The sequence below is a fragment of the Molossus molossus genome, unplaced genomic scaffold (assembly GCF_014108415.1).
Source record: "Molossus molossus isolate mMolMol1 unplaced genomic scaffold, mMolMol1.p scaffold_m16_p_6, whole genome shotgun sequence".
In the NCBI taxonomy this organism is placed as follows: Eukaryota; Metazoa; Chordata; class Mammalia; order Chiroptera; family Molossidae; genus Molossus; species Molossus molossus.
In genome coordinates this window covers 19,651,794-19,673,250 of record NW_023425399.1, presented here as the reverse complement: position 1 = coordinate 19,673,250, position 21,457 = coordinate 19,651,794, and the positions used below count along the sequence as shown (strand labels likewise).

General features: G+C 43.6%; 1 protein-coding gene across 2 annotated transcripts in view; it reads left to right on the top strand.

Annotated features, from left to right (window-relative positions):
• The first annotated feature begins 2,048 nt into the window (after positions 1-2,048).
• The window catches only part of CNBD2 (cyclic nucleotide binding domain containing 2), a 65,802-nt gene continuing 46,393 nt past the window's right edge, over positions 2,049-21,457 (top strand). Inside the window, exons 1-5 of one of the 2 annotated variants that reach the window (XM_036246049.1) lie at positions 2,049-2,090; positions 8,696-8,961; positions 13,309-13,446; positions 15,802-15,855; positions 20,766-20,929. In XM_036246049.1, the coding sequence (XP_036101942.1) occupies positions 8,911-8,961; positions 13,309-13,446; positions 15,802-15,855; positions 20,766-20,929 (407 nt within the window). In that variant the 5' untranslated portion in view covers positions 2,049-2,090; positions 8,696-8,910. Of the gene's footprint in view, positions 2,091-8,695; positions 8,962-13,308; positions 13,447-15,303; positions 15,449-15,801; positions 15,856-20,765; positions 20,930-21,457 lie in introns of those variants that run through there. The other variant, XM_036246050.1, reaches the window with a different exon arrangement.

Genomic DNA, 21,457 nt, shown 5'->3' with positions numbered 1-21,457 from the left:
GCCCCGAGGGGTTCTTACCCGCCCTCATCTCTTCCGCTCGCAGGTGACCAGCGCCAGCCCCTGTGGGCGCATCTGCTCACTTGACCCTGATGAGGACGGTGGCGAGTGGTGGGCTCGAGGAGGCTGGCTCCCGACCGGTAGCCAGAGCGGGACAACGGAGGGCGGTCGGGCACTGAGGGAGGGCTCACTCCAGAAAGTTCTCTTCGTCCGTCAAGAGGAGGGCATCCCTTATTGCAAGGAAGACGATATAACGTGTGTGAGATCCTCAACAAACAGCAAAACCTGCCCTTCCGGTGTCACAGAGGAAATGCTCAAGAACTTTTTGCCATTATTATTTCTTCTTTTTGTGTTGATCCTCCCCCCTGGACATTTTTTCCATTAATTCTTGTTTTTAGAGAGAGTGGAAGGGAGGGAGGGAGAGAGAGAGAGTGATAGAAACATCAATGTGAGATAGACACGTCGATTGGTTGCCTCCTGCAGGAACCCAGCCAGGGCGGGGATAGAATCTGCAAACCTTCGTTCATGGACCAATGCTCTAACCATTGCTCACCAGCCAGGGCCATTATTATTTCTGCGTATCCTCTGAAACCAAGGGACAGGTGGCTCTGTGGGTTGGGCTTTTTACTTCAGCGTTAGTAAATACACTAAACGTACTGCTCCATATGGTGGTCACTAGCCACGTGTGGTTACTGAGCCCTGGGAAGGTGGCTAGCTGGAATTGAGATAACTTATACTCGAAAATATATAGGGGACTTAGTATGAAAAAAATAATGCAAAATATCTCAATAATTTTTCATAGTGATTACATGCTGGAATGATAATATCTTGCATATATTGGGTCAAATAAAATGTATTATTAAAATTAATTTCACTTGTATCATATTACTTTTTAAATGTGGCTACTAGAAAGTTTTAAATTACATAGATGGTTTACATTATTATTATTTTATTGAATAGGGCGGTGCTAGGGTAAGCTGCCTTGGTGGAATGCCCAATGCAAGGTTTATTTGCATTTGGCTAGAGTTGTTGAGAGGATTAAACCAGTAAAGCCCTTGGAAAGAAAGGGCTTTTCCAAATATTTGCTGTTGTCTTCATTAGGTAGTTTGCTATCTCTGAGCTACAGTTTTCTTATTTGTAAAATGTGGATGTAATAGAATTTATCTCATAGAAGTTATTATGAGAATTCAGTGAGATGATGCAGGCAAAAGCATGTAGCTCTGACAGCCCTTCAGTGAATGACAATGTTCTATTTGACAGTTGACTCACAAACATAGTATTTTGTATCCCTATTTTATGGATAGAGAAATTAAAGCCCAGGGAGAGAAAGGGGCCCCATATGAAAGGTTTTGTATGACCCTTGCAATCTCTTTGAGCTCTGTGCAGAATGAGTGGGCCTGTTTAACAACCATCAACCTTCCACAGGCCCTGATATAAAACTTGCCCCCTCCCCCCCATTAGGATGTGCTCTCTTCACAGAACATTTTCCAGAGCCTGAAAATCTTGAAGGTCATCACAATGGGTCTTTAATGTTTTGTAGTTACTGCCATGTAAATATTGGGAGATTTCACATACAATCTGGATTTCCAGGTCTTCTTGAAAGAGTGAAGGAGCCATCCACATTGGTCCCACCCTCATTCCTGCCAGTCAGCAATCAGCTGGAGCTGAGTCCAGTCTTTTTCCTTTAGACAAGATACTCCATCTCAGTTGGTCTTAATCCCCACCACTCCCTATTATTCTCTGAAGTAGAATGTGGTTTGCATTTACTGTTGCTCTCAGGTTGTTTTCCTTAGAGCTGGTATTTTTCTCTCTTTTCTTTTCAGAGGTGGGAAAACAGGGGCCCAGAGTTTGTTTTACTTACCAGCTTCAAATCTTTATTTCCTCTCCCTGGCCCCTTGGCAGTTGGGTTTGCTACCCTGAGTGAACCGAAAGTCCTATTGCCTGTGTGGTAACAGGCCGTCAGTGTCCAGAACTAAAGGAGCACACTAAACCCTGCTGCAAGGACCAGAGGTCATGGAAGGCTTCACTGGGGAGAGAACCTTAAGCTGAGACTCAAGAAGAAGAAGGATGGAGTTGGGCACTCCAGGTAGAAGGTACTGCCTGTACCAAGGCACAGAGTGAATGCGAGCAAACCTTTGTGGAAACTGCAGGCTAGACGGGGGTTGGAGGAGGTAGTGAGAGCTGAGGTAGAAAGGTCAATTGGAGGTTAAATAAAAAAGAACCTAGAATTCCATGTTGAAAAATTGAACCCTTCTATTCTTGGGAAAGGGAATGAACTCTTGTGACATTTGGAATCACGGAATGTTAGATCTCCAGTTCATTTCTTTCTTTTTTTTTTTTTTTTTAATCCTCACCCGAGGACATTTTCCCACTTTTTGCACAGATAGAGTGGGAGGGAGAGAGAGGAAGAGAGAGAGAGAGGGAAACATCGATGTGAAAGGGACACATCGAGTGGCTGCCACCCGCACGACCAACCAGGGCCGGGGACAAACTGCAACCGAGGTACATGCCCTTAGCGGGAACCGAACCCGGGTCTCTCCGGACCGCAGGCGGATGCTCTAACCGCTGAGCCAAACCGGCCAGGGCTCCAGTTCATTTCTTTCATCTCTATTGCAATCATAGAATATTAGAGCTGGAAGGAGAGATCTCAGAGATCTATTAGAATCATGGAATGTTAGAATGGATTCATTTATTCTAAACTCTTAATGGGTCAGTAAGGCCCCAGAATCTGAAAAAAATATACTTCTTCCTGGAAGAGTGATCGATCCACTTACATACTTTGCATACTGTAATTTCCAGATATCCTTGAACCCACTCAGAGGCTGACTAATATTTTATTGTGTGTAACATCAAATTTTGTTTGTTTGTTTGTTTATTTATTGTTATCCTCACTTGAGGACATTTTTTTTTTCCCATTTATCTTCAGATAGAGCGGGAAGAAGAGAGAGAGAGAAACATTGATGTGAGAGAGACACATCGACTGGTTGCCACCCGCACAACCCCCACTGGGGCCGGGGACGAACTGCAACCGAGGTAGGTGCCCTTAGCAGGAACCGAACCCAGGACTCCCCAGTCTTCAGGCCGACACTCTAACCCCTGAACCAAACTGGCCAGGGCTCCATTCATTTATTGATGGACATTTGGGCTGTTTCCATTTTCTGGCTATCAAGAATAATGCTGGTGCCCTGGCAAGTTTGGCTCAATGGTAGAGCATTAGCCTGCAGACCAATGAGTTCAAGTTCAATTCTGGTCAAGGGCACCTACCTCAGTTGTGGTTCGTCCCTGGCCCTGGTTGGTGGGGAGTGGGGTTGGGCAGCCAGTTGCTGTTTCTCTCTCTCCCTTTCTCTCCCTCTCCCTCCCTCCCACTCTATCTGAAGATAAATAGGAAAATATCTGTAGGTGAGGATTAAAAAAAAATAAGAAGAAGAATGCTGGTATGATCACTGATATACAGATTTCTTTTGGATGTATACCCAGAAGTGGAATTGCTGGATCATGTGCTAATTCGATGTTTACTTTCTTGAGAAGCCACATACTGTTTTCCACAGCAGCTCCACCATTTTACATTCCTATCAGCAATGCACAAAGCTTCTAATTTTTCTACATCCTCTCCAACACTTGCTCCTTTGCATTATTTTTTAATGTGAGATATTAAATAGGAAGTTCTAAGATGCTACCAGTGGACAAGAAATTCAGATTTTCTACAGATTTGCTAATCCCGTCATTTCATGTACCACACAGTACATACATCATTCCAGGGGGCCAGCCGTGCTCATGGTGAAGAGAAGCAGGTTCAGCTAATGAGGTAGCTTGGACAAAAAGCCTCCATTTTCTGCATTTTTAAAAAATCCTTACCTGAGGATATTTTTTCATTGATTTTCAGATAGAGTGGGAGGGAGGGAGGGAGGAAGGGAGAGAAAAACATTGATGTAAGAGAGAGACCTCGATTGGTTGCCTCCTATACAACCCCAATGGGGGCCAGGGTTAACTTCTTTTTGGTAACCTATTTTATCAAATGTCTTTTTTTCTTGGAGATCTGTTTTCTGATGTTTTGATGAGCTTCAGATAATTGGTCTAGGGTGATTAATCTAGCTGGACTGTGTTTGTAATTAACTTACTTATTAGTAATTCTCATTCCTGATAAACTAGTGTAAATTCAGAAGCCTAGATACTTCATAATCCTTTTGCCTTTCTCTCCTTTCATTGATTTCTATTCAGTGGCAATTCTGCTAGTTCCCAGTGTTCAATTAATCTGTTTTTGTGTAGCACTCTACCAGTAGCTCTGCATTCCTTATTGCATTGCACTGATTTTGTTTATTATTTAAAAAATTGATTCATTTTCTGAATAGGTGATAATATATACCTACTATAAAATTAAAAAGTCAAAAAAGAGTAATTGTTATACTTTTTTTTCATCCTTTTCTATCCAGCCTTGATTATTATTGTTAGTTCCCTTTATATCTTCCCTTATCAGGTTTAAAAGGTATCTTAAGATTTACAGTTCTTTTTTAAAAAATATGTTTTTATTGATTTGAGAGAGAGGAGAGAGAGAGAAACACCGATGTGAAAAACATCGGTCGGCTGCCTCCCACATGCATCCCAGTAGGGATCCAGCCTGCAATGTGGGCATGTGCCCTGGCCAGGAATCAAACCTGCTATATATCAGTGCATAGGACACTGCTCCAACCAACTGAGCCATGCTGGCCAGGGCAAGATTTACAGTTCTTAGAAGTTCTTATCACAAGAAAAATATTCAACTATGTGAGGTGATGGATGTTAACCAAATTTATCATGGCACTCATTTTACAGTATATATGTATAGCAAATCATTATGTTGCACACCTTAAATTAATACAATTACATTTCAATAAAACCAGGAAAAAAAAAAGATTTATAGCTATAAAATTTCAAGAAACCCATGTAGTTATGCTACCTCACATACCTCTATTATCTATGGACTTGTTAGCTATATTATTTTCTGGTTCCTTTTTAATTGTTCGTTTTCAACTCTTTCACTTGTTTTTTGCAATCCTATGCTCTGTATTCAACAAGGCTAGCTTCCTTTTTGATGTTTCAGAAATGACCTTCACTTCTGAGATGTTTTTTTAAAAAAACACTTGTTTCATGCCCTGGCCGGTTTGGCTCAACGGTTAGAGTGTCGGCCTGCAGTCCAGAGAGACCCAGGTTTGGTTCCTGCTAAGGGCACGTACTTCGGTTGCAGTTTGTCCCCGGCCCTAGTTGGGTCGTGCGGGTGGCAACCACTCGATGTGTCCCTTTCACGTCGATGTTTCTCTCTTTCTCTTCCTCTCTCTCCCTCCCACTCTATCTGAACAAAAAATGGAAAAAATGTCCTTAGGTGAGGATAAAAAAAAAATTTTTTTAAACATTTCTTTCCTGAGCTCTGCCAATGTCATTTCCTCCAGTTGTCTCCTCATCTCTTCTTTGAACAGTGGCATCTTTGCTTTGATCTCTTGTTTTAAAATTCAGTCTGCCCTCTGAGTTCTTTGTTGTTCATAATTGTGTTTCACGTTAATTTTTTGTCTGGTGAGTGCCTTTCATATGCCTTTTGTTTTTCTTGTTCTCTGCCACCCTCTCCCACTTTTGGAGTAGTATATTTATATAGGTCTGGTGCTATTTATTTTTTACTATAACTCCCCTTTAAATGAAGGGAACCCATTCCCCAATTAAAGATAAGCAAGTTAAGGGTTTTTTTTGTTTTTTGTTTTTTTAAGAGTGGGAGGAAGGGAGAGAGAGAAAGAGAAACATTGATGTGAGAAAGACACATCAATTGGTTTTCCCCCACAGGACCCCAGCCAGGGCTGAGGACTGAGGACAAACTGCAACTGAGGTACATGCCCTTGACCAAAACTGAACCCGCAACCCTTTGGTCTTTGGGCTGATACTCTAACCGCTGAGCAAAACCAGCCAGGGCAGTAAGTTAAGTTTTTTAAAAAAATGTTTTATTTGATTTTTGAGAGAGAGAAACATCAGTTTGTTGTTCCACCTATCTGTGCATTCATTGCTTGAATCTTGTATGTGCCCTGACTGGGAATTGAACCCACAATCTTGATGTATCAGGATGATTCTCTAACTGACTGAGTTATTCAGTCAGGGTCCTGCAAGTTAAGTTTTAATAATATTTTTTTTTCTTTTTCTTTTTTTGGTACGTGCCCCTAGTGGGAACCAAACCCAGACTCTCTGGTCTGCAGGCTGACACTACAACCGCTGAACCAAACCGGCCAGGGCAAGTTTTAATACTATTTTAACCAAAACATCATGCGGGTCAAATTAAGTAGTCTCAAAATCTGTTTGGCCCAGGGGAGCCAGTTTTCAGCCTCTGCCCAGCCCAACCTCACTTTGGGCCATGCCCCCTGGGCATCTCTCAGTCAGCCACATCTCATGCTCCCAGAACAGGCCCTGCTCTTTCTTCATATATGTTTATAACTTTATTATAGTGAGACTTTGTCTTATGGTGGTGGTAGCATTTTTCTTCTCTGTCATATGGTGAACTTCTTGTGAGCAGAGACCATGTCTTATTCACCTTTCTCTCCTTTATACATAGTTAGAACTCTATAAATGTTTGTTACGTGATTTTTTTAATTAGCAAAACAGTAATTTTATCTTAAGAAATTATTTGTGGAATTAACTATAACTCGATTTTATAAGGAAGAAAATGAGGCACCACCTGGATAAGTGATTTACCTAAGATCACATAAGAATAGGACCACATTTTACTCTGTAACAGTTCAGTTATAATATTAGGAACTGGGACAGAAATGACACTTTATTAATTTCTAGAATTGACTTTAATGTCTGATTGAGTCCTCAGCCTGCCTTCTAGCAGATGTCTCTAGGTAAATGAAGGACCAATTCAGTAATTTCAAGGGAATGGAATTTCAGGCCAATTGACTCATCTTAGGTCAGTTCAGAGCTCTCCAGACTTCCTGCCTCTTCCTCCCCAACACTGATCCAATTCCCAGGGAAATTATACAACCACAGCTGGCAGGAGGTGAGGTTGGGAGTGTCTGCTTTTGGGGTCCTATCATATTCTTGGTCCTACTTGTTGGCATCCTCTGATGCCCCTCATTAGTCTGGGTCCTTTCCATGTCACTTGGATCCTCAGGCAACTCAGAGAACTGATGGGACTGTCCGATGGCCTGGGGGACTGGCGCCAGGCAAAGTGCTCGACCATTGTCTCCTTGGTCAGCCTTGTCTCCCACCCTGAACGGTCTGCCTCGAGCCTATAGATTAACTCCCATCTTGCTCTTATCGATTCACATTCCAGAAGCTCCATGCATAGCCCCCGCAGGGCCAAACCCTAAGAGACAAATTCCAGATACAACAGGCAGATATAAAAGACACGAGCCCCTACATTGAGCGTGGCTTCTAGGACTCGACCCCCGGAGTCTGTGAACCCGCCTGGAGTGTACCCAATAAAGCCTGATCCCTGTTTATTTGGCTGATTGGCTCTCCAGTCTCTTCTCTGTTTTATTCGGCGGCTCCCCCGATTCCTTACAGGGACCACCCCCTGTCCATAGCCACCTCCCACCATCTCTCTTCCTTTCCCCATGCCCAGTAGTTTCTCTCAGAATCCCCCTAAACTTTTGTAAGGGATCTTGCATTTTCTTCAAGACCAGGTGTGTGGTAGTGAAGACAAAAATTTCATACTGCTCTCTTCCTCTGTCTTTTCTCTAGGTAAGGGGTCAGGGAGAACCAGTTCTACCTCTTTCACCTCTGTAAGTTGTTAGTGTTTCACACCAGGAGCAGCGGCCTTTGCATTTAGTAATTCAGAGCCTGGGTCTTTGTTCCCAGCTGTCCAGCTGTCTTCACTGTATTCAATGCCCTTCCATTTGGCTGTTGGTTGGGGGAGAGTTAGCAGATAGTTGTAGCGGGATAGGAATGGCAAATCAGGCAATACTTTTTCACTGAGTATTCTTTTTTTTTAATCCTCACTTGAGGACATTGTTTTTTTTTGTTTGTTTTTTTTCCATTTATCTTCAGATAGAACGGGAGGGAGAAAGGGAGTAAGAGAGAGAGAGAAACATTGATGTGAGAGAGACACATTGACTGGTTGCCACCCACACGACCCCAACTGGGGCCCGGACAAACTGCAACTGAGGTACGTGCCCTTAGTGGGAACTGAACCCAGGATTCTCTGGTCTGAGGGCCAATGCTCTAACTGCTGAGCCAAACTGGCCAGGGCTCACTGAGTATTCTTATACAAGAGCAAATTGGGATTATCAACTGCCATCTTTAATCTAATGAAAAAAAGTACTTTGGACCCTATATTCTTCTCTAGTTTTGAAAGGACTCCAGAGTCATTAAGTTCCAATCACCAAGTTCCTTTCAACATTTGGCTGGGGACTTCCAACTTGCTAAGTGTTCCTAATTTAACAAGATTTATAGGACAGTGCCATACACCTACACTTCGAGATGTCCAGGTTCTAAGCCTCAGTCAGAGTGGTCCCCAGGCTGAGGTATTGGGTGTCCTGGGCCCCAGCCCAGGAGCCTCCTACTATTTTCTTCTTTACGGTCCCGTGGCTCTGGCAGTCATCTAGCCACTGAGCCTCAGTCTCCTCCTGTGTGGAGTGTGCGAGGTCTCTCATCTTGTGGTAGTCAGGAAGATTAACTAAGATAATGCCTATGAGTGTTCACTAAACATTAGATTCTCAGGTTTTGGTTTCTCTCTTCCTTCCAGAATCCTTCATTGTGACATAAGGAGATTCTGAGGATGAGATTTTCTCAAAACAAGGCTTCCAACAGCTGTTGGTAGGGTATGAGGAATGGAGAAGAGCACTTACCTTACCCCTAAAGGAAGCTATTTCTTCCTAATATAACCGGATCCTTGGGAAGGATTTGTGGTCCTGCCTTTGAAAGGCAGAGGGGCGTGTGCCATTCGTCAAATCAGGAACCATGAAGAGATATACAGCGACTTATCCCTGGCAGGTTCTGAAGAAGGAACGGGTAAGGAGTGTGAAGGGCCCAGGGAGGGGAGAGTGGAACATTGAACAGACAGGTATTTTGAGGGAGGGAGAGGCAGGTATTGGACGGGACCTTGGATGAATGTGGCTACCTTGTACCTTTTGGAGTCACAGCATGGGCACAAAGAAAAGAGTTCCAGATTAGGCTTCAGAAAGTCTGAATTCTTTTTTTTTTATCCTCACCCAAGGACATTTTTTGATCTTTTGTTCAGATAGAGTAGGAGGGAGAGAGAGAGAGAGAAACATCGACATGAAAGGGACACATCGAGTGGTTGCCACCTGCATGACCCAACCAGGGTGGGGGGACAAACTGCTATCGAGGTACATGCCCTTAGCAAGTACTGAACCTGGGACTCTCTGGACTGCAGGCCGACACTCTAACCACTGAGCAAAACCAGCCAGGGCGAGACTGAATTCTTGATGTGCTCTAGAATTTTGCATCTGAAACCTGTATAATTTTGTTAACTGGTATCACCCCAATAAATTCAATAAAAAGAAAGAAAGACAATTCTGAGCCCTGCCCTGTACTCCCTCGACACTAGGCAAGACCCAGGCTACACGCTGAGCCAGAGTCCTGCTCTCCCACTCTGTCCCTACTACTTCTACTCTTACAAGATCCAGAAAAAATAAGACCCAGCAGCAGGGTAAAGTAATAGGTTAAACTTACAGATTCTGGAACTGGACTGCCTGGGTTCAATTCCCTATCACCTATTAGTCATATGACTAATATTAGTATTAGGCAAGTTACTTGATTTACTGTGCCTGTTTTTTCCTTTGCATAGATTTATTGTTGAGGATTAAATGAGTCAATATATATAAAGGTCTTAGAATACTGCCCAATAATGGCAAGTTGTTTTTATTAATTTTATTAATAAATCCTTTTCCTATATTTACATTAGATATATAATTTTTAAAGAAAATATTACAGTTATAGGTGAAGTTCCTCACCATCCTACTGCCTTTCTCCTCACAGGTAACTAACTACTCTCCTAAGGTTGATGTTTATATATTCTTCCTATCTATATATTTAAATTTTATTACATACGTATGTATACATAAGCAACTGTATAGTATGTGGCACATTTATTTATTTATTTATTTATTAATCCTCATGCAATAATATTTTTCTATTTATCTTCAGATAGAGCAGGAGGGAAAGAAAGAGAGAAACATCAATATGAGAGGTACACATTGATTGGTTGCCACCCACACGACCCCAAACGGGGCCAGGACGAACCACAACCGAGGTACGTGTCCTTGGCCAGAATCGAACCCGGGACTCTCTGGTCCGCACCTGCTGTACCAAACCAGCCAGGGCAATGTGGCACATTTGAAAAAATGGTATTATAAATGGCATTGTATTTCACTTTTTTTCACTCAAAATTATGTGTGAGCTTTACCCACATTGCCATACACAGCTAGTGCTATGCTCAGTCCTGTTACTGTACTGTAATGTGTTGATGCGCTCCCTGCTGTTGGAAACTTTCATTGTTTTCAGCTTTCCACCATCACATGTGCTGTGGCCATCCTCATGGCTATCTCTTTGTGCGCATGTGTAACTTTCTCTAAAATATATATGTATGGGTGCATACAGCTCCTTGGTTGTAAAGGACACACATCCTCAACTTTAAAAAATATTGTCAAATTGCTCTCCAACATAATTGTACCATGTTTTCATTTCCCCAGCCTGAGCAAGGTAAATCTTGTTGTTACTTTAATTTCCATTTCCTTTATTTCTAGTGGTATTAAGAATCTTTCATGCCCTGGCCGGTTTGGTTCAGCGGTTAGAGCGTCGGCCTGCGGTCCTGAGAGACCTGGGTTCGGTTCCCGCTAAGGGCGTGTACCTCGGTTACAGTTTGTCCCCCGCCCTGGTCGGTTGTGCGGGTGGCAGCCACTCGATGTGTTCCTTTCACATCAATGTTTCTCTCTCTCTCTCTCTGTTCCTCTCTCTCCCTCCCACTCTGCCTGAGCAAAAAATGGAAAAATGTCCTCGGGTGAGGATGAAAAAAAAAAAAAAAGAATCTTTCATTATGTATAGGTAACTTGAGTTTTCCCTTTGAATTACCTGCTCAGATCCTTTACTCATTTTTCTACTGGGTTATTTATTATTATTATTATTTGTAGAATTTTTATTGATTTTTCCTTTTTTTTTTTTTATGAGAGAGGAAGGGAGGGAGAGAGAAAATTTGATTGGCTGCCCCCCGCACGCTCCTACTGGGGATTGAGCCTGAAACCTGGGCATGTGCCCTGAGTGGAATTGAACCCACAACCTTTCAGTCCATGGGATGACACCCAACCAACTCGGCTATACCAGCCAGGGCTATAGAATTTTTTTTAATTAAAATTCCGAATATTAATCCCTTGTAATAGTAATCTTTTATAGTTCTGGATAGTAATCCTTTGTCAATTATATGCATGGCAAATATATTTTTTCAATCTTCAGTTTATCTTTTCATTTTTTTTAATGATGTCCTTAATCAGAAGTTAATAGTTTTTGCATTTTTAAAACTATGGAAATTTTCAAACATAAAAGTTGAAATATATATATAATGATCATCTTTTAGATCTTACAGTCATCATTTTGCCATATTGGCTTTATGTATTTGTGTGTGTGTATGTGTGCAGGTGTGTGTTTGCTGAATAATTCAAAAGGTGCATACTTTATGACACTTACTTAAAAATAAGAACACAATCGCCCTTGCTGGTTTGGCTCAGCAGTTAGAGTGTCGGCCTGTGGACCAGAGAGTCGCAGGTTCGATTCCTGCTAAGGGCACGTACCTCGGTTGCAGTTTGTCCCTGGCCCTAGTTGGGGTCGTGTGGGTGGCAGCCAGTCAATGTGTCTCTCTCACATCGATGTTTCTCTCTCTCTCTTCCTTCCTCTTTCCCTCCTGCTCTATCTGAAGATAAATGCAAAAATGTCTTCGGGTGAGGATAAAAAAATAAATAAGAACACAACCACGATATCACCACAATACTAAGAAAATTAAAAGTAATTCTCTGGCCCTGGCCAGTTTGGCTCAGCGGTTAGAGCATCGGCCTGTGGTCCGGAGAGACCCGGGTTCGGTTCCCGCTAAGGGCATGTACTTCGGTTGCAGTTTGTCCCCGGCCCTGGTTGGTCATGCGGGTGGCAGCCACTCGATGTGTCCCTTCACGTCGATGTTTCTGTCTCTCTCTCCCTTCCTCTCTCTCCCTCCCACTCTATCTGTACAAAAAATGGAAAAATATCCTCGGGTGAGGATAAAAAAAAAAAAAAAAAAAAAGTAATTCTCTGTATCATCTAATATGCAGTCATATTCAGTTTCCTTATTTGTTCCTAAAATGTATTTTATAGCTTTTTGTGATGAATTAGGATCCAATCAAGGTTCATATTTTGCATTTGTTTGTATGTTTCTTGAGTCTTAATCTAGAACAGCCCCCACAACTTGTTCTTTTTTTCCTCATGAAATTGACTTTTTTAAGAAACTGGGTTAGGTGACTTATAGTTTGTTTTACATTCTGGATTTGTCTCTTTAGTGTTGAACTTACTTCTTTATTTCCTGTATTTACTCGCAGGTAGAGGGTGATTTATTTTACTCCCAAATTCTATTTGGGATTTGTTCTCAGTTCCCATTCCAAATTCCCAGGGAAAAGATCGGATGGTCCTATCTTGGATTAGGTGTTATATTAGTTTTCTATTGCTGCTCTAACATATTACCACAATTTATTGGCTTAAAACTATGCAAATTTATTAGCTTATGTAGGTTAAAAGTCTGGCATGAGTCTCCCTGGGCTAAAATCAAGGTGTTAACAGAGCTGTGTTCCTTGCTCAAGGTTCTAGGGAAAAATCCATTTCCTTGACTTTCCTAGCTTCTAGAGACTACCTGCATTCATTGGCTTGTGGCCCCCTTCCTCTGTCTTCAAAGCCAGCAATGTTGCATTTCTCAACCAGTCTTCCCTCAGATCCATCTGATTCCCAAGTTCAGTCTCTCTGCATCACCTCTCACTTCCTGCCACTACTTTTGCTCTTTATTTTATAGAGCAAAGTGAAGGGCTTGACATATAACTAGAACCGTACTGGTGAATGTTTGAACAACTGGCCCTCTGGGGAAGGGCATGTTCTCATTTGTAGTAGTTGCCAGTGTTTATGTGGTATAAATATTCCCACCATGGGCAATTTCAAGCTACCAACATGATTTCAACAGTCTTAAAAACTTCCTGAAAATGTAACCATCCCTCTAGCACACCACCGACTTTAATCCAATTACATTTCGCCTTCTTCAGCACTATCTAGCCTGCTGTTGATGGTTGAAAACAGATGGTTTCCACTCTCTTGTTTGTTTTGATTCCACAGGAGCTACACCAGCTCATCCTGGATGTCGTTGTGATGATCCGAGTGTGTAAAATGTTCCGCCAAGGCCTCAGGGGGTTCCGGGAATATGAGATCACTGAGACTACTCGCAGAAGGCACCCTACCTTCTCCTTCTGGGATGTAAGCAGCTGGGCTCAGAAGGGTTATCAGGGCTTAAGGGGGTTCTATAAGTAGCACCCCACTTCCTATTCCCAGTTCTGTACCAAGGGAGAAAGAAGACAAAGAATAAAGCAGAAGGGAGACCCCAACTGTCACTTTTATTAATGACATTTATATTGGAGATGACTTGGATCATCAAGCGAGAGCGTTACCTAATACTGAACCCCGGAATTAGTCAGCCTTGCACACCCAATCACAGGCAGTGCTGGGCCATAGCAGGCCTCCATTACAGCAGCCGGGCCTCCTGCCTTAAACTCTCAGCAGAGAAGGCCAGAGCAGAATGTAGGCTCAGAAGGAAGGAGAAAAGGGTGATCGTGCCCAGTTTCTCCTTGAAAATCTACCAAGGAGTCTATCACTTCTTCTCAGTGTGGAGGGCAGGGGGCTGGTAGCGTTCAACTAGTACAACTCCCTCCATGTGAAAACAAACGTCGGGAGTGGGGAAGAAGCCATCTCCTTCCAACAGTGATCAAAGGAGCCAAAAGAGATCTAGTTGGGGTTATCTGAATGCCCACCAGCCATCCATCTTCTCTACCTTCTTTCCTGTCTCCTTACTGAAATGAGAAGGGAATATTTGCCGGGCCCTGTTCGCTCTAGTGACCATGCTTTCTAGATTTTCCATAAGGTCCCCATTTCAAATATTTTATCCCAGTGGTAGATCACTAGCTCCATTTGGCTCAGAAAAGTCAATCACGATTCTGTTAACCTGTTCTAGTTCTCCAGAGTTGTCTTCATTACTACCCAGGGCCCCAAAGTGTCTCCTGCCCATTTTCCTGGAATCGCACGCAGCCTCTGCCTCCTGCCTGCATGCAGCAATTCACTCCAAGAAATTCCCCAGGATGGTTTCTGGAGGAAAGTAGCCAAGGAGAGAGTGAGGTGGTAGTGATGGGGCAAAGGAAGGTGGTCTTACATGGTTTCTGAGGGGCCAGGAGGCTCCTCTATGTGTGTGTGACTGAGTTGAAGATGCAGCAGAGAGAAAGGGCCTGTGGCCAGCTGGAGAGGAAGGGCATGCCCCATCTAAAGACATTCAAATTAATATATTTTGAAGACACTATGCTGGCCAAACCAAACAAGTCTTCAGCCAGATTCTGCCCTGTAGTTGGGCCATGAGACGGGAAGGGATGGAATAGAAGAATTGTAACCTGAGAGACTGAGATTAGCTCTCAGGAAGGACATTCTGACTCAGGGTGCCAGGCAGTGGTGAAATGAAGGGCCCTGGAGACCAGGAGTCTTTGGTTACCGGCAGACCTGGGCTGATGCCTGGGCAGTCAGAAGCTGAGGATAAGAGCAGGTTTGTCATCAGGGGAGTGTGAAGCTAAACCTAACAACATTACCCAGCCAGGGTGGCCTTGAGCAGAAGCCTCTCAAGGGCACTCTATAGGGTCATATGAATGTTGAGCAGAGAGCTGGAGGTCTGGGACATAGGGTTGCACAGAGAGAGAGCCAAAGACTGGTTTTTAGTGGAGTATGTGAATCCAGATCCTTCTGAACATCATCTTTCTTTCATTGGCCTCCCCGAGAAGCACCACATGGATACTCAACTATAAATGAGGGGAGAGGACAGGGATCTGAGTGCGCTCTGGGGAAGGACATGAGGAATAGCTAGAGAGATGTGAGGGTCCTGGTTTGGTCCAGTATGGTGGTCAGTGCCTTGTTTGTCCTTTTCTTTCACCCCTACATCTCCCTACATATTTTGTCCCACTCTCTCTGCCCCGTTCTCTATTCTTTCCACATCCTTTCTGCATCTGTTAGGAGAAAGGGTTGAATTAATTCATCCCTAAGACCTCTTATACCTCCTCCTCCTAGCCATCCTCTAGATGAGAACCATTTACTTGCTGTGAAATCCTTGGGCAAATTCTTCACTCAAGTCCAAAACCGGGCTTAATACCTGCTTTGTTTTGAAGATGAAACAGAGTAAGATAAGGAAGATGCATCATGCCTGGCTCATTATAGGCACTCATCAAAGGTTGGCTTCATTTGCTCCTTCCTTTTTATCCCTTCTTTCTGTTTTCTTTCCCCTCACTACTTTCCTTTTTGTTTGCTTCTTTTCCCTCTTTCTTTTCTCTTCCCCTGCCTCCTCTCTTTATTCTCCTTTCCCTTCCCACACCCCCATCTTTCTCTCTGTCCGCAACAATATGTTGTCACTGCCCCCCACATCTGTGCTGAGTTGGATCTTTTGAACAGAGGTGGACATGAGAAACGCAGCTGGTGGGTTTCCTATGGCTTCCTGCCTACCATGGTGGTCCAGGTAAAGGGTTTCAATGCAAAATTCTAGAATCAGTCTAGTTGATTCTCCCCCCCCCCCTTTTTTATTTCCAGAAAAAGAAGCAAGGCCGAATCATATTTGATACCATGGACTACGTGGCAGAATCGGTATGCATAGTTCTGACCTTGATTTGGGGAATATTTTTTCTGCATCATGGTCTGGAAGAAGCACTGGGTTGGGCATCAGGACACCTGGGTTCAGTCCAGGTTCTGCCACCAGCCCAGTGTGTCACCATGAGCTAGCCACTTAGTGTCCTCATCTATAACACAGGCAATCTCAGTGATCCCTTTCAGTCTGCTATTCCAAGACTGTGAGCTCCCCCTGCCCCAACTTTTTGTTGCTTTAAAGCTGAGCAGAACCAGCAGGGGAGAGCTCCTGCATTTGGACCTGTGGGAAGACAGCAGAAGGCACAGCAGAGGATGTGAGAGCCCCAAAGGGGCTTGTGTGAATTCTGGCTCTGCCCTAAACTCTCCAAAAGATGCTGGGCACAGTTGTCCCCGACCTGGGTGTAGGATGGCCATTCTGATGAGTAAATACCTTATATCTGGGTGAGGCTTTGGACTGTGTCACTTGTTCTCTGAATTTCAAGAGTCATGGTTCTCTTCCCAGCTGGATATTAATTAAAATTAAATTTAAAATTTAAAGGGGCCTACCTATTTATAGGGAAAATCTGAAGTTCTCACCAGTGAAGACCTGACTTGACCCTGGCCTGGGGTAGCCGTGCTGATTTTTCTTTCAGGGAAAGGAGGCTGGACAGAGCTTTATGACCTGTGCCACCCTGTCCCACCTCTTTTCCCCTTTGCAGCAAGGTGTGGCTCCTGTTGTCTGTCCCTCCTGAGCATAATCTATTTTTTCATGCCCCATTATGTATGAAGCACAATTAAGTCATCCAAATTCTGTGTGTTTTTTAATATGTATTTATTGATTTTTTTTTTTTTTAGGGAGAGAGAGAGAGAAACATCAATGTGAGAGAGAAACAATTACTGGCTGCCTCCTGCACACCCTGCACTGGGGATCGAGCTAGCAACCTGGGCATGTGCCCTGACCGGGAATCAAACTGGCACCTCTCAGTCCATGGGACGATGCTCAGTCCATTGAGACACACTGGCTGGGATGGGTGTTTGTTTTTTGTTTTTCCAACTTTCCAGACTTGTATGACACTGGGTTCTGAAGTTTACCCAAGTTTTGCTCTTTAGACAGAAGAAAATAGGGGCCTTTCTGAGAGTCACAGAGCTCGAGAGAGTAAGGCAATTTTGTGTATAAAAGAAGAGGGTGCAAAGGAAAAATCCACTGTGTAGTCTCTCAGCCTCTTGAATGACTTTGGCTCCAACACGGAGACAAAGAGCAGAGACCCAATTTAAAAACCTGCTTTGAGTGACTGCGAATGGGTCCTGGTTTCTTTTTAGGGTGATGAAAAGGTTGTAAAATGCATTGTAGTAATAGTTGCACAACTCTTGAATACACTAAAAATAATTGAATTATACACTTTAAATGGTGAATGGTGAATCATACAGTATGTGAATTATATCTCAATCAAGTTGATCCCCACACACATGTATTATACATATATAACCTCCCCTGCAGGGCAGCACTTGGATTATGACTGAAAACTAAACCTCAGTATAGTCCATACTGGGATTCTGCTAATGCTGAACTTCTCAAAAAGAACCCTTAGAATTACAGAGACTTGAATCTAGACCCGTTTATTATAAAAATTGTGAGACATCAAAAACATTGGGTATATTTCAAAAACATAGTTTTAAAAGGAACATTGAGTGAAAAAAAGCAGGTTGCATAAATGATGTCTGCAGTCTGACATTTATGTAAATAAAAACAAACCAATTCTATGCAGATTCTGTGGGCACATGTGTAACTATATAATAATGTATAAAAATGGTAACTGGTGATGGAGAGCAGATCCAGATTAGGGGTGACATGGTACAAGGGGATTTTAACTATTATCTTGTTCTGATTCTTCATGGAAAATAACTCATGTATTACTTGTATTATTTTCAAAGAGTTTATTTATACATAAGAAAATGACAGGAAACAAGCATGTCAGATATTAATGGCCAGCTCTGGGTAGTGGGATTAAGGGCAGTCCCTTTTTTCCCCTCTTTATCCTTCCTGTGTGCTACAGGAACACAGTGAGGGAATTGCTGGCCTGAATTGAATGAGGGTAAGAGCACCTGTGTTTTGTTGTAAATGGATTCTGTGACAGAATGCCAATAGGTTATTGATAGCAAAAGAGTTAGAAAGGAGAACATTTGGATTCTGACGAAAAATGGCCAACACATGGCCCTGGCCAGTTTTGCTCAGTGGTTAGAGCATTGGCCTATGGACTGAAGGGTCTTGAGTTTGATTCCTGGTCAAGGGCACGTACCTGGGATATTGCAGGTTCCACCCCTGGCCCAGCTGGGGTCATGCAGGAGGCAACCAATCGATGTGTCTCTCTCACTTTCATGTTTCTCTCTCTCGCTATCTCCCACTCCCTCCCTCCCTTCCACATAATGAAAAAATGTCCTCAGGTGAGGATTTAAAAAAAAAAGGCCAACACTAACCCTGGCCAGGTGGCTCAGTTGGTTGGAACGTCATACTGTACACCAGTAGGTTGTGGGTTTGATTCCAGGTTGGGGCTCATATGAGAGGCAACTGATCGATGCTTCTCTCACATCGATGCTTCTCTCTCTCCCTTCATCTCTCTCTAAAATCAATAAAAAACAAAACAAAACCACATCCTTGGGTGAGGATTAAAAAAAGAAAGAAAGAAAGCCAACACTTCCATAGTCCTTACTGTGTGCTAGGCATGTTGTAAGTCCTTTACACGTATTTACTCTGTTATTTATACATATAGTTTCTGCTATTTTTTTTTTTTGATCCTCACTTGAGGATAGTTTTTGCTTTTATCTTCAAATAGAGCAGGAGGGAGAGAGGGGAGAAGAGAGAGAGAGAAACATCGATGTGAGAGAGACACATCTACTGGTTGCCACCCACACGACCCCAACCAGGGCGGGGGACAAACTGCAACCGAGGTACATGCCCTTAGCAAGTACTGAACCTGGGACTCTGGTCTGTGGGCCACCGCTCTAACCGCTGAGCCAAACTAGCCAGGGCTCTGCTATTATCAATAGGGAAATTGAGGCTCAGGCAGAGGTGACTTGTCTCAGGACAGACAGCTAGGAAGCAGGCCAAGATTCAAGCCCAGACACCTGGCACCAGAGCCTGTGAGCTTTTAATCCCTGAACTACACTGCCTTTATGTTTCTTTTTCTTATTTTTTCTCTCTTTTTAACTTTTTTTCTTACATTGCCTTTCTGAATAATGAATATGCAAGGCTTTGATCTGCCATTCTAATGTCCAGCTTTCTTCATCATACCACTTTCATTTTGCTCCTATGATAGTCACTGTTCTGCAAGACTGTCGGTATTCATTCATTCTTTCCACAAATATTTTGTTGAGTGCCCACTACATGTGAGACATTATTCTAGACTGGTAAACAAGATAGATGAGGCCAGTCCTGGCCCGTTTGGCTCAGCAGTTAGAGCGTCGGCCTGCGGTCCAGAGAGACCCGGGTTCGGTTCCTGCTAAGGGCACATACCTCGGTTGCAGTTTGTCCCCGGCCCTGGTTGGGTTGTGCGGGTGGCAGCCACTCGATGTGTCCCTTTCATGTCGATGTTTCTCTCTCTCTCTCTCCCTCCCACTCTATCTGAACAAAAAATGGAAAAATGTCCTCGGGTGAGGATAAAAAAAAAAAGATAGACGAAGCCACTACCATGTTTACATCAGGGCTTATATTCTAGAGCACCTTTGTCCCATAGAACTTTCTGCAATAATGGGAATGTTTAATAGTCTGTATTATCCAGGGTAGTAGTCAACAGACACGTGTAGTTATTAAGCACTTGTGTGACTGAAGAACTTATTTTTTAATCTAATTTAAATGTAAATAGCCACGTGTAGTTACTGGCTGCCATACTGGACAGTGCAGTTGTAGATTATATATATGTTTGTGTTTGTGGGGTGTGGTAGGGAACGACAGATAATATACAAAAAGGATGATTAACAAAGAGGAATTAGATAATTTCAGAAAGTATTAAATGCTTGGGAGGAAAGTATTCAGAGCCTACAGGGTGCTGGGAAGGGGGCCCTGCTATTTTAGTTCAGCTGATTCAATAGGGTTTCCCTGAGGACATAGGAGTTGTGATCAGAATGAGGATTTACTATGGGAAAATCCAGAGGAAGAGCATTCCAGACAGAGGAAACAGCCCAAGCAAAGATCGCAAGACAGAAGCAAGCTTGGCACCTCCAAGAGATGGGTAGAAGGCTAGAGACAAGAGAATGAAGGGGAGAGGCAGGAGGTGAGGTTGGAAAGGATTAGGGAGATAGGGAGTCAGACCACATGGGCCCGTAGGCTGTGGTACAGAGTTAAAATTTTAACCTAAGTGCAACGGGCAGCTAGTGGGAGTGTTAACAATTTCCGTACCATTTTCCCCGCAGGTGGGAGTAGTGGGTGAACGGGTGGACCTGCTCGCCTACTGGTCCATGAGTCCTGGTTCATGAGGGTTAATAGTCTCTGTAGGTTTCCTGTTCCTTAGTCTTTGGCAGCATGCATAGGTATAGGCTGGGGCAAGGGAGGTCTCTCCTGACTGCCATGTGCATGTGCTGAGGGGCCCTTGGAGCCCAGGGAGCCCATGTTCCCTGGGGTAGGAGGTCAATGAACAGCAATGGCAGTATGGTCAGTAGTTGGGGATACAGGCCCTGACACGTAGCAGATCTAGTGTCTTCGCCTATCAGATGGGGACAGTAACCGTGCCTCGCTTCTTGAGCTGGGCGAAGATGCAGTAAGATGGTGTGTGTGAGATGCATGTCCCGATGTGTGGCACACAGTAAGCACTTACTACATGTCAGCCACTGTGGTGTGGGGGGTAGGAAGGAGTAAGAGCAGCAGTATGAGGAGTTGCCCGCTGGCCAGTGGGGGAAACTGCTGGGTCCTGTGTGTCACTCTGGTTCTCTCTCCCCAGGGTTACTTCCCTCCAAGGGCCATTGAGATAGCACAGAAGATTCCTTCTTGGAGGACGGAGCAGGACGTCCAGTCCCTCTGTAACTTCTTGCAGGTTCTGGATTGCTACCGGAATTACTCAGAGCCCCTTCAGCTGCTCCTGGCCAAAGTCATTCGCTTTGAACGGTCAGTGGGGGGCATAACCCTTGGCTCCTGGGCTGGAGCTGGGCTGGGCAGGGCAGGAAGAGCCCAACTGAGCAGGTTGCCAGCCTCTCTGGAGTGTCAGCCATGGAAAGCTGTTTGTTAGTTCACCTTAGAGCTCACTGTTATGGTTGCTGCACAGTTTATCTCATCCATTAATTGAGAGTATACCCAGAATTAAGGAGCCACTGAATCTGGAGAGGATCTGGTAGGAACCCCGGAAAGGATCTGGTCCAATCCCCTCATATTTCAGATGAGAAAACAGGCCTCAAAAGGGGGAAATGACTCATCCTAGGTCAACCAGATAATAAGTAACAAAGCAGAGGCTCAAATCCAGGCCCAAAAAGCCAGAATGGATCACAGGTGGTTATACTATATCCAGACGGGAACCAGGGCAAGGGTCTTGAACTTGGATAAGAGAAAAATTATATCTGTATCTTCATTAATTTCTAACTGAAATTTATCATTTTCTTCAATCATGGATATAGGTAACAAATCACTGTAGTATTAGAC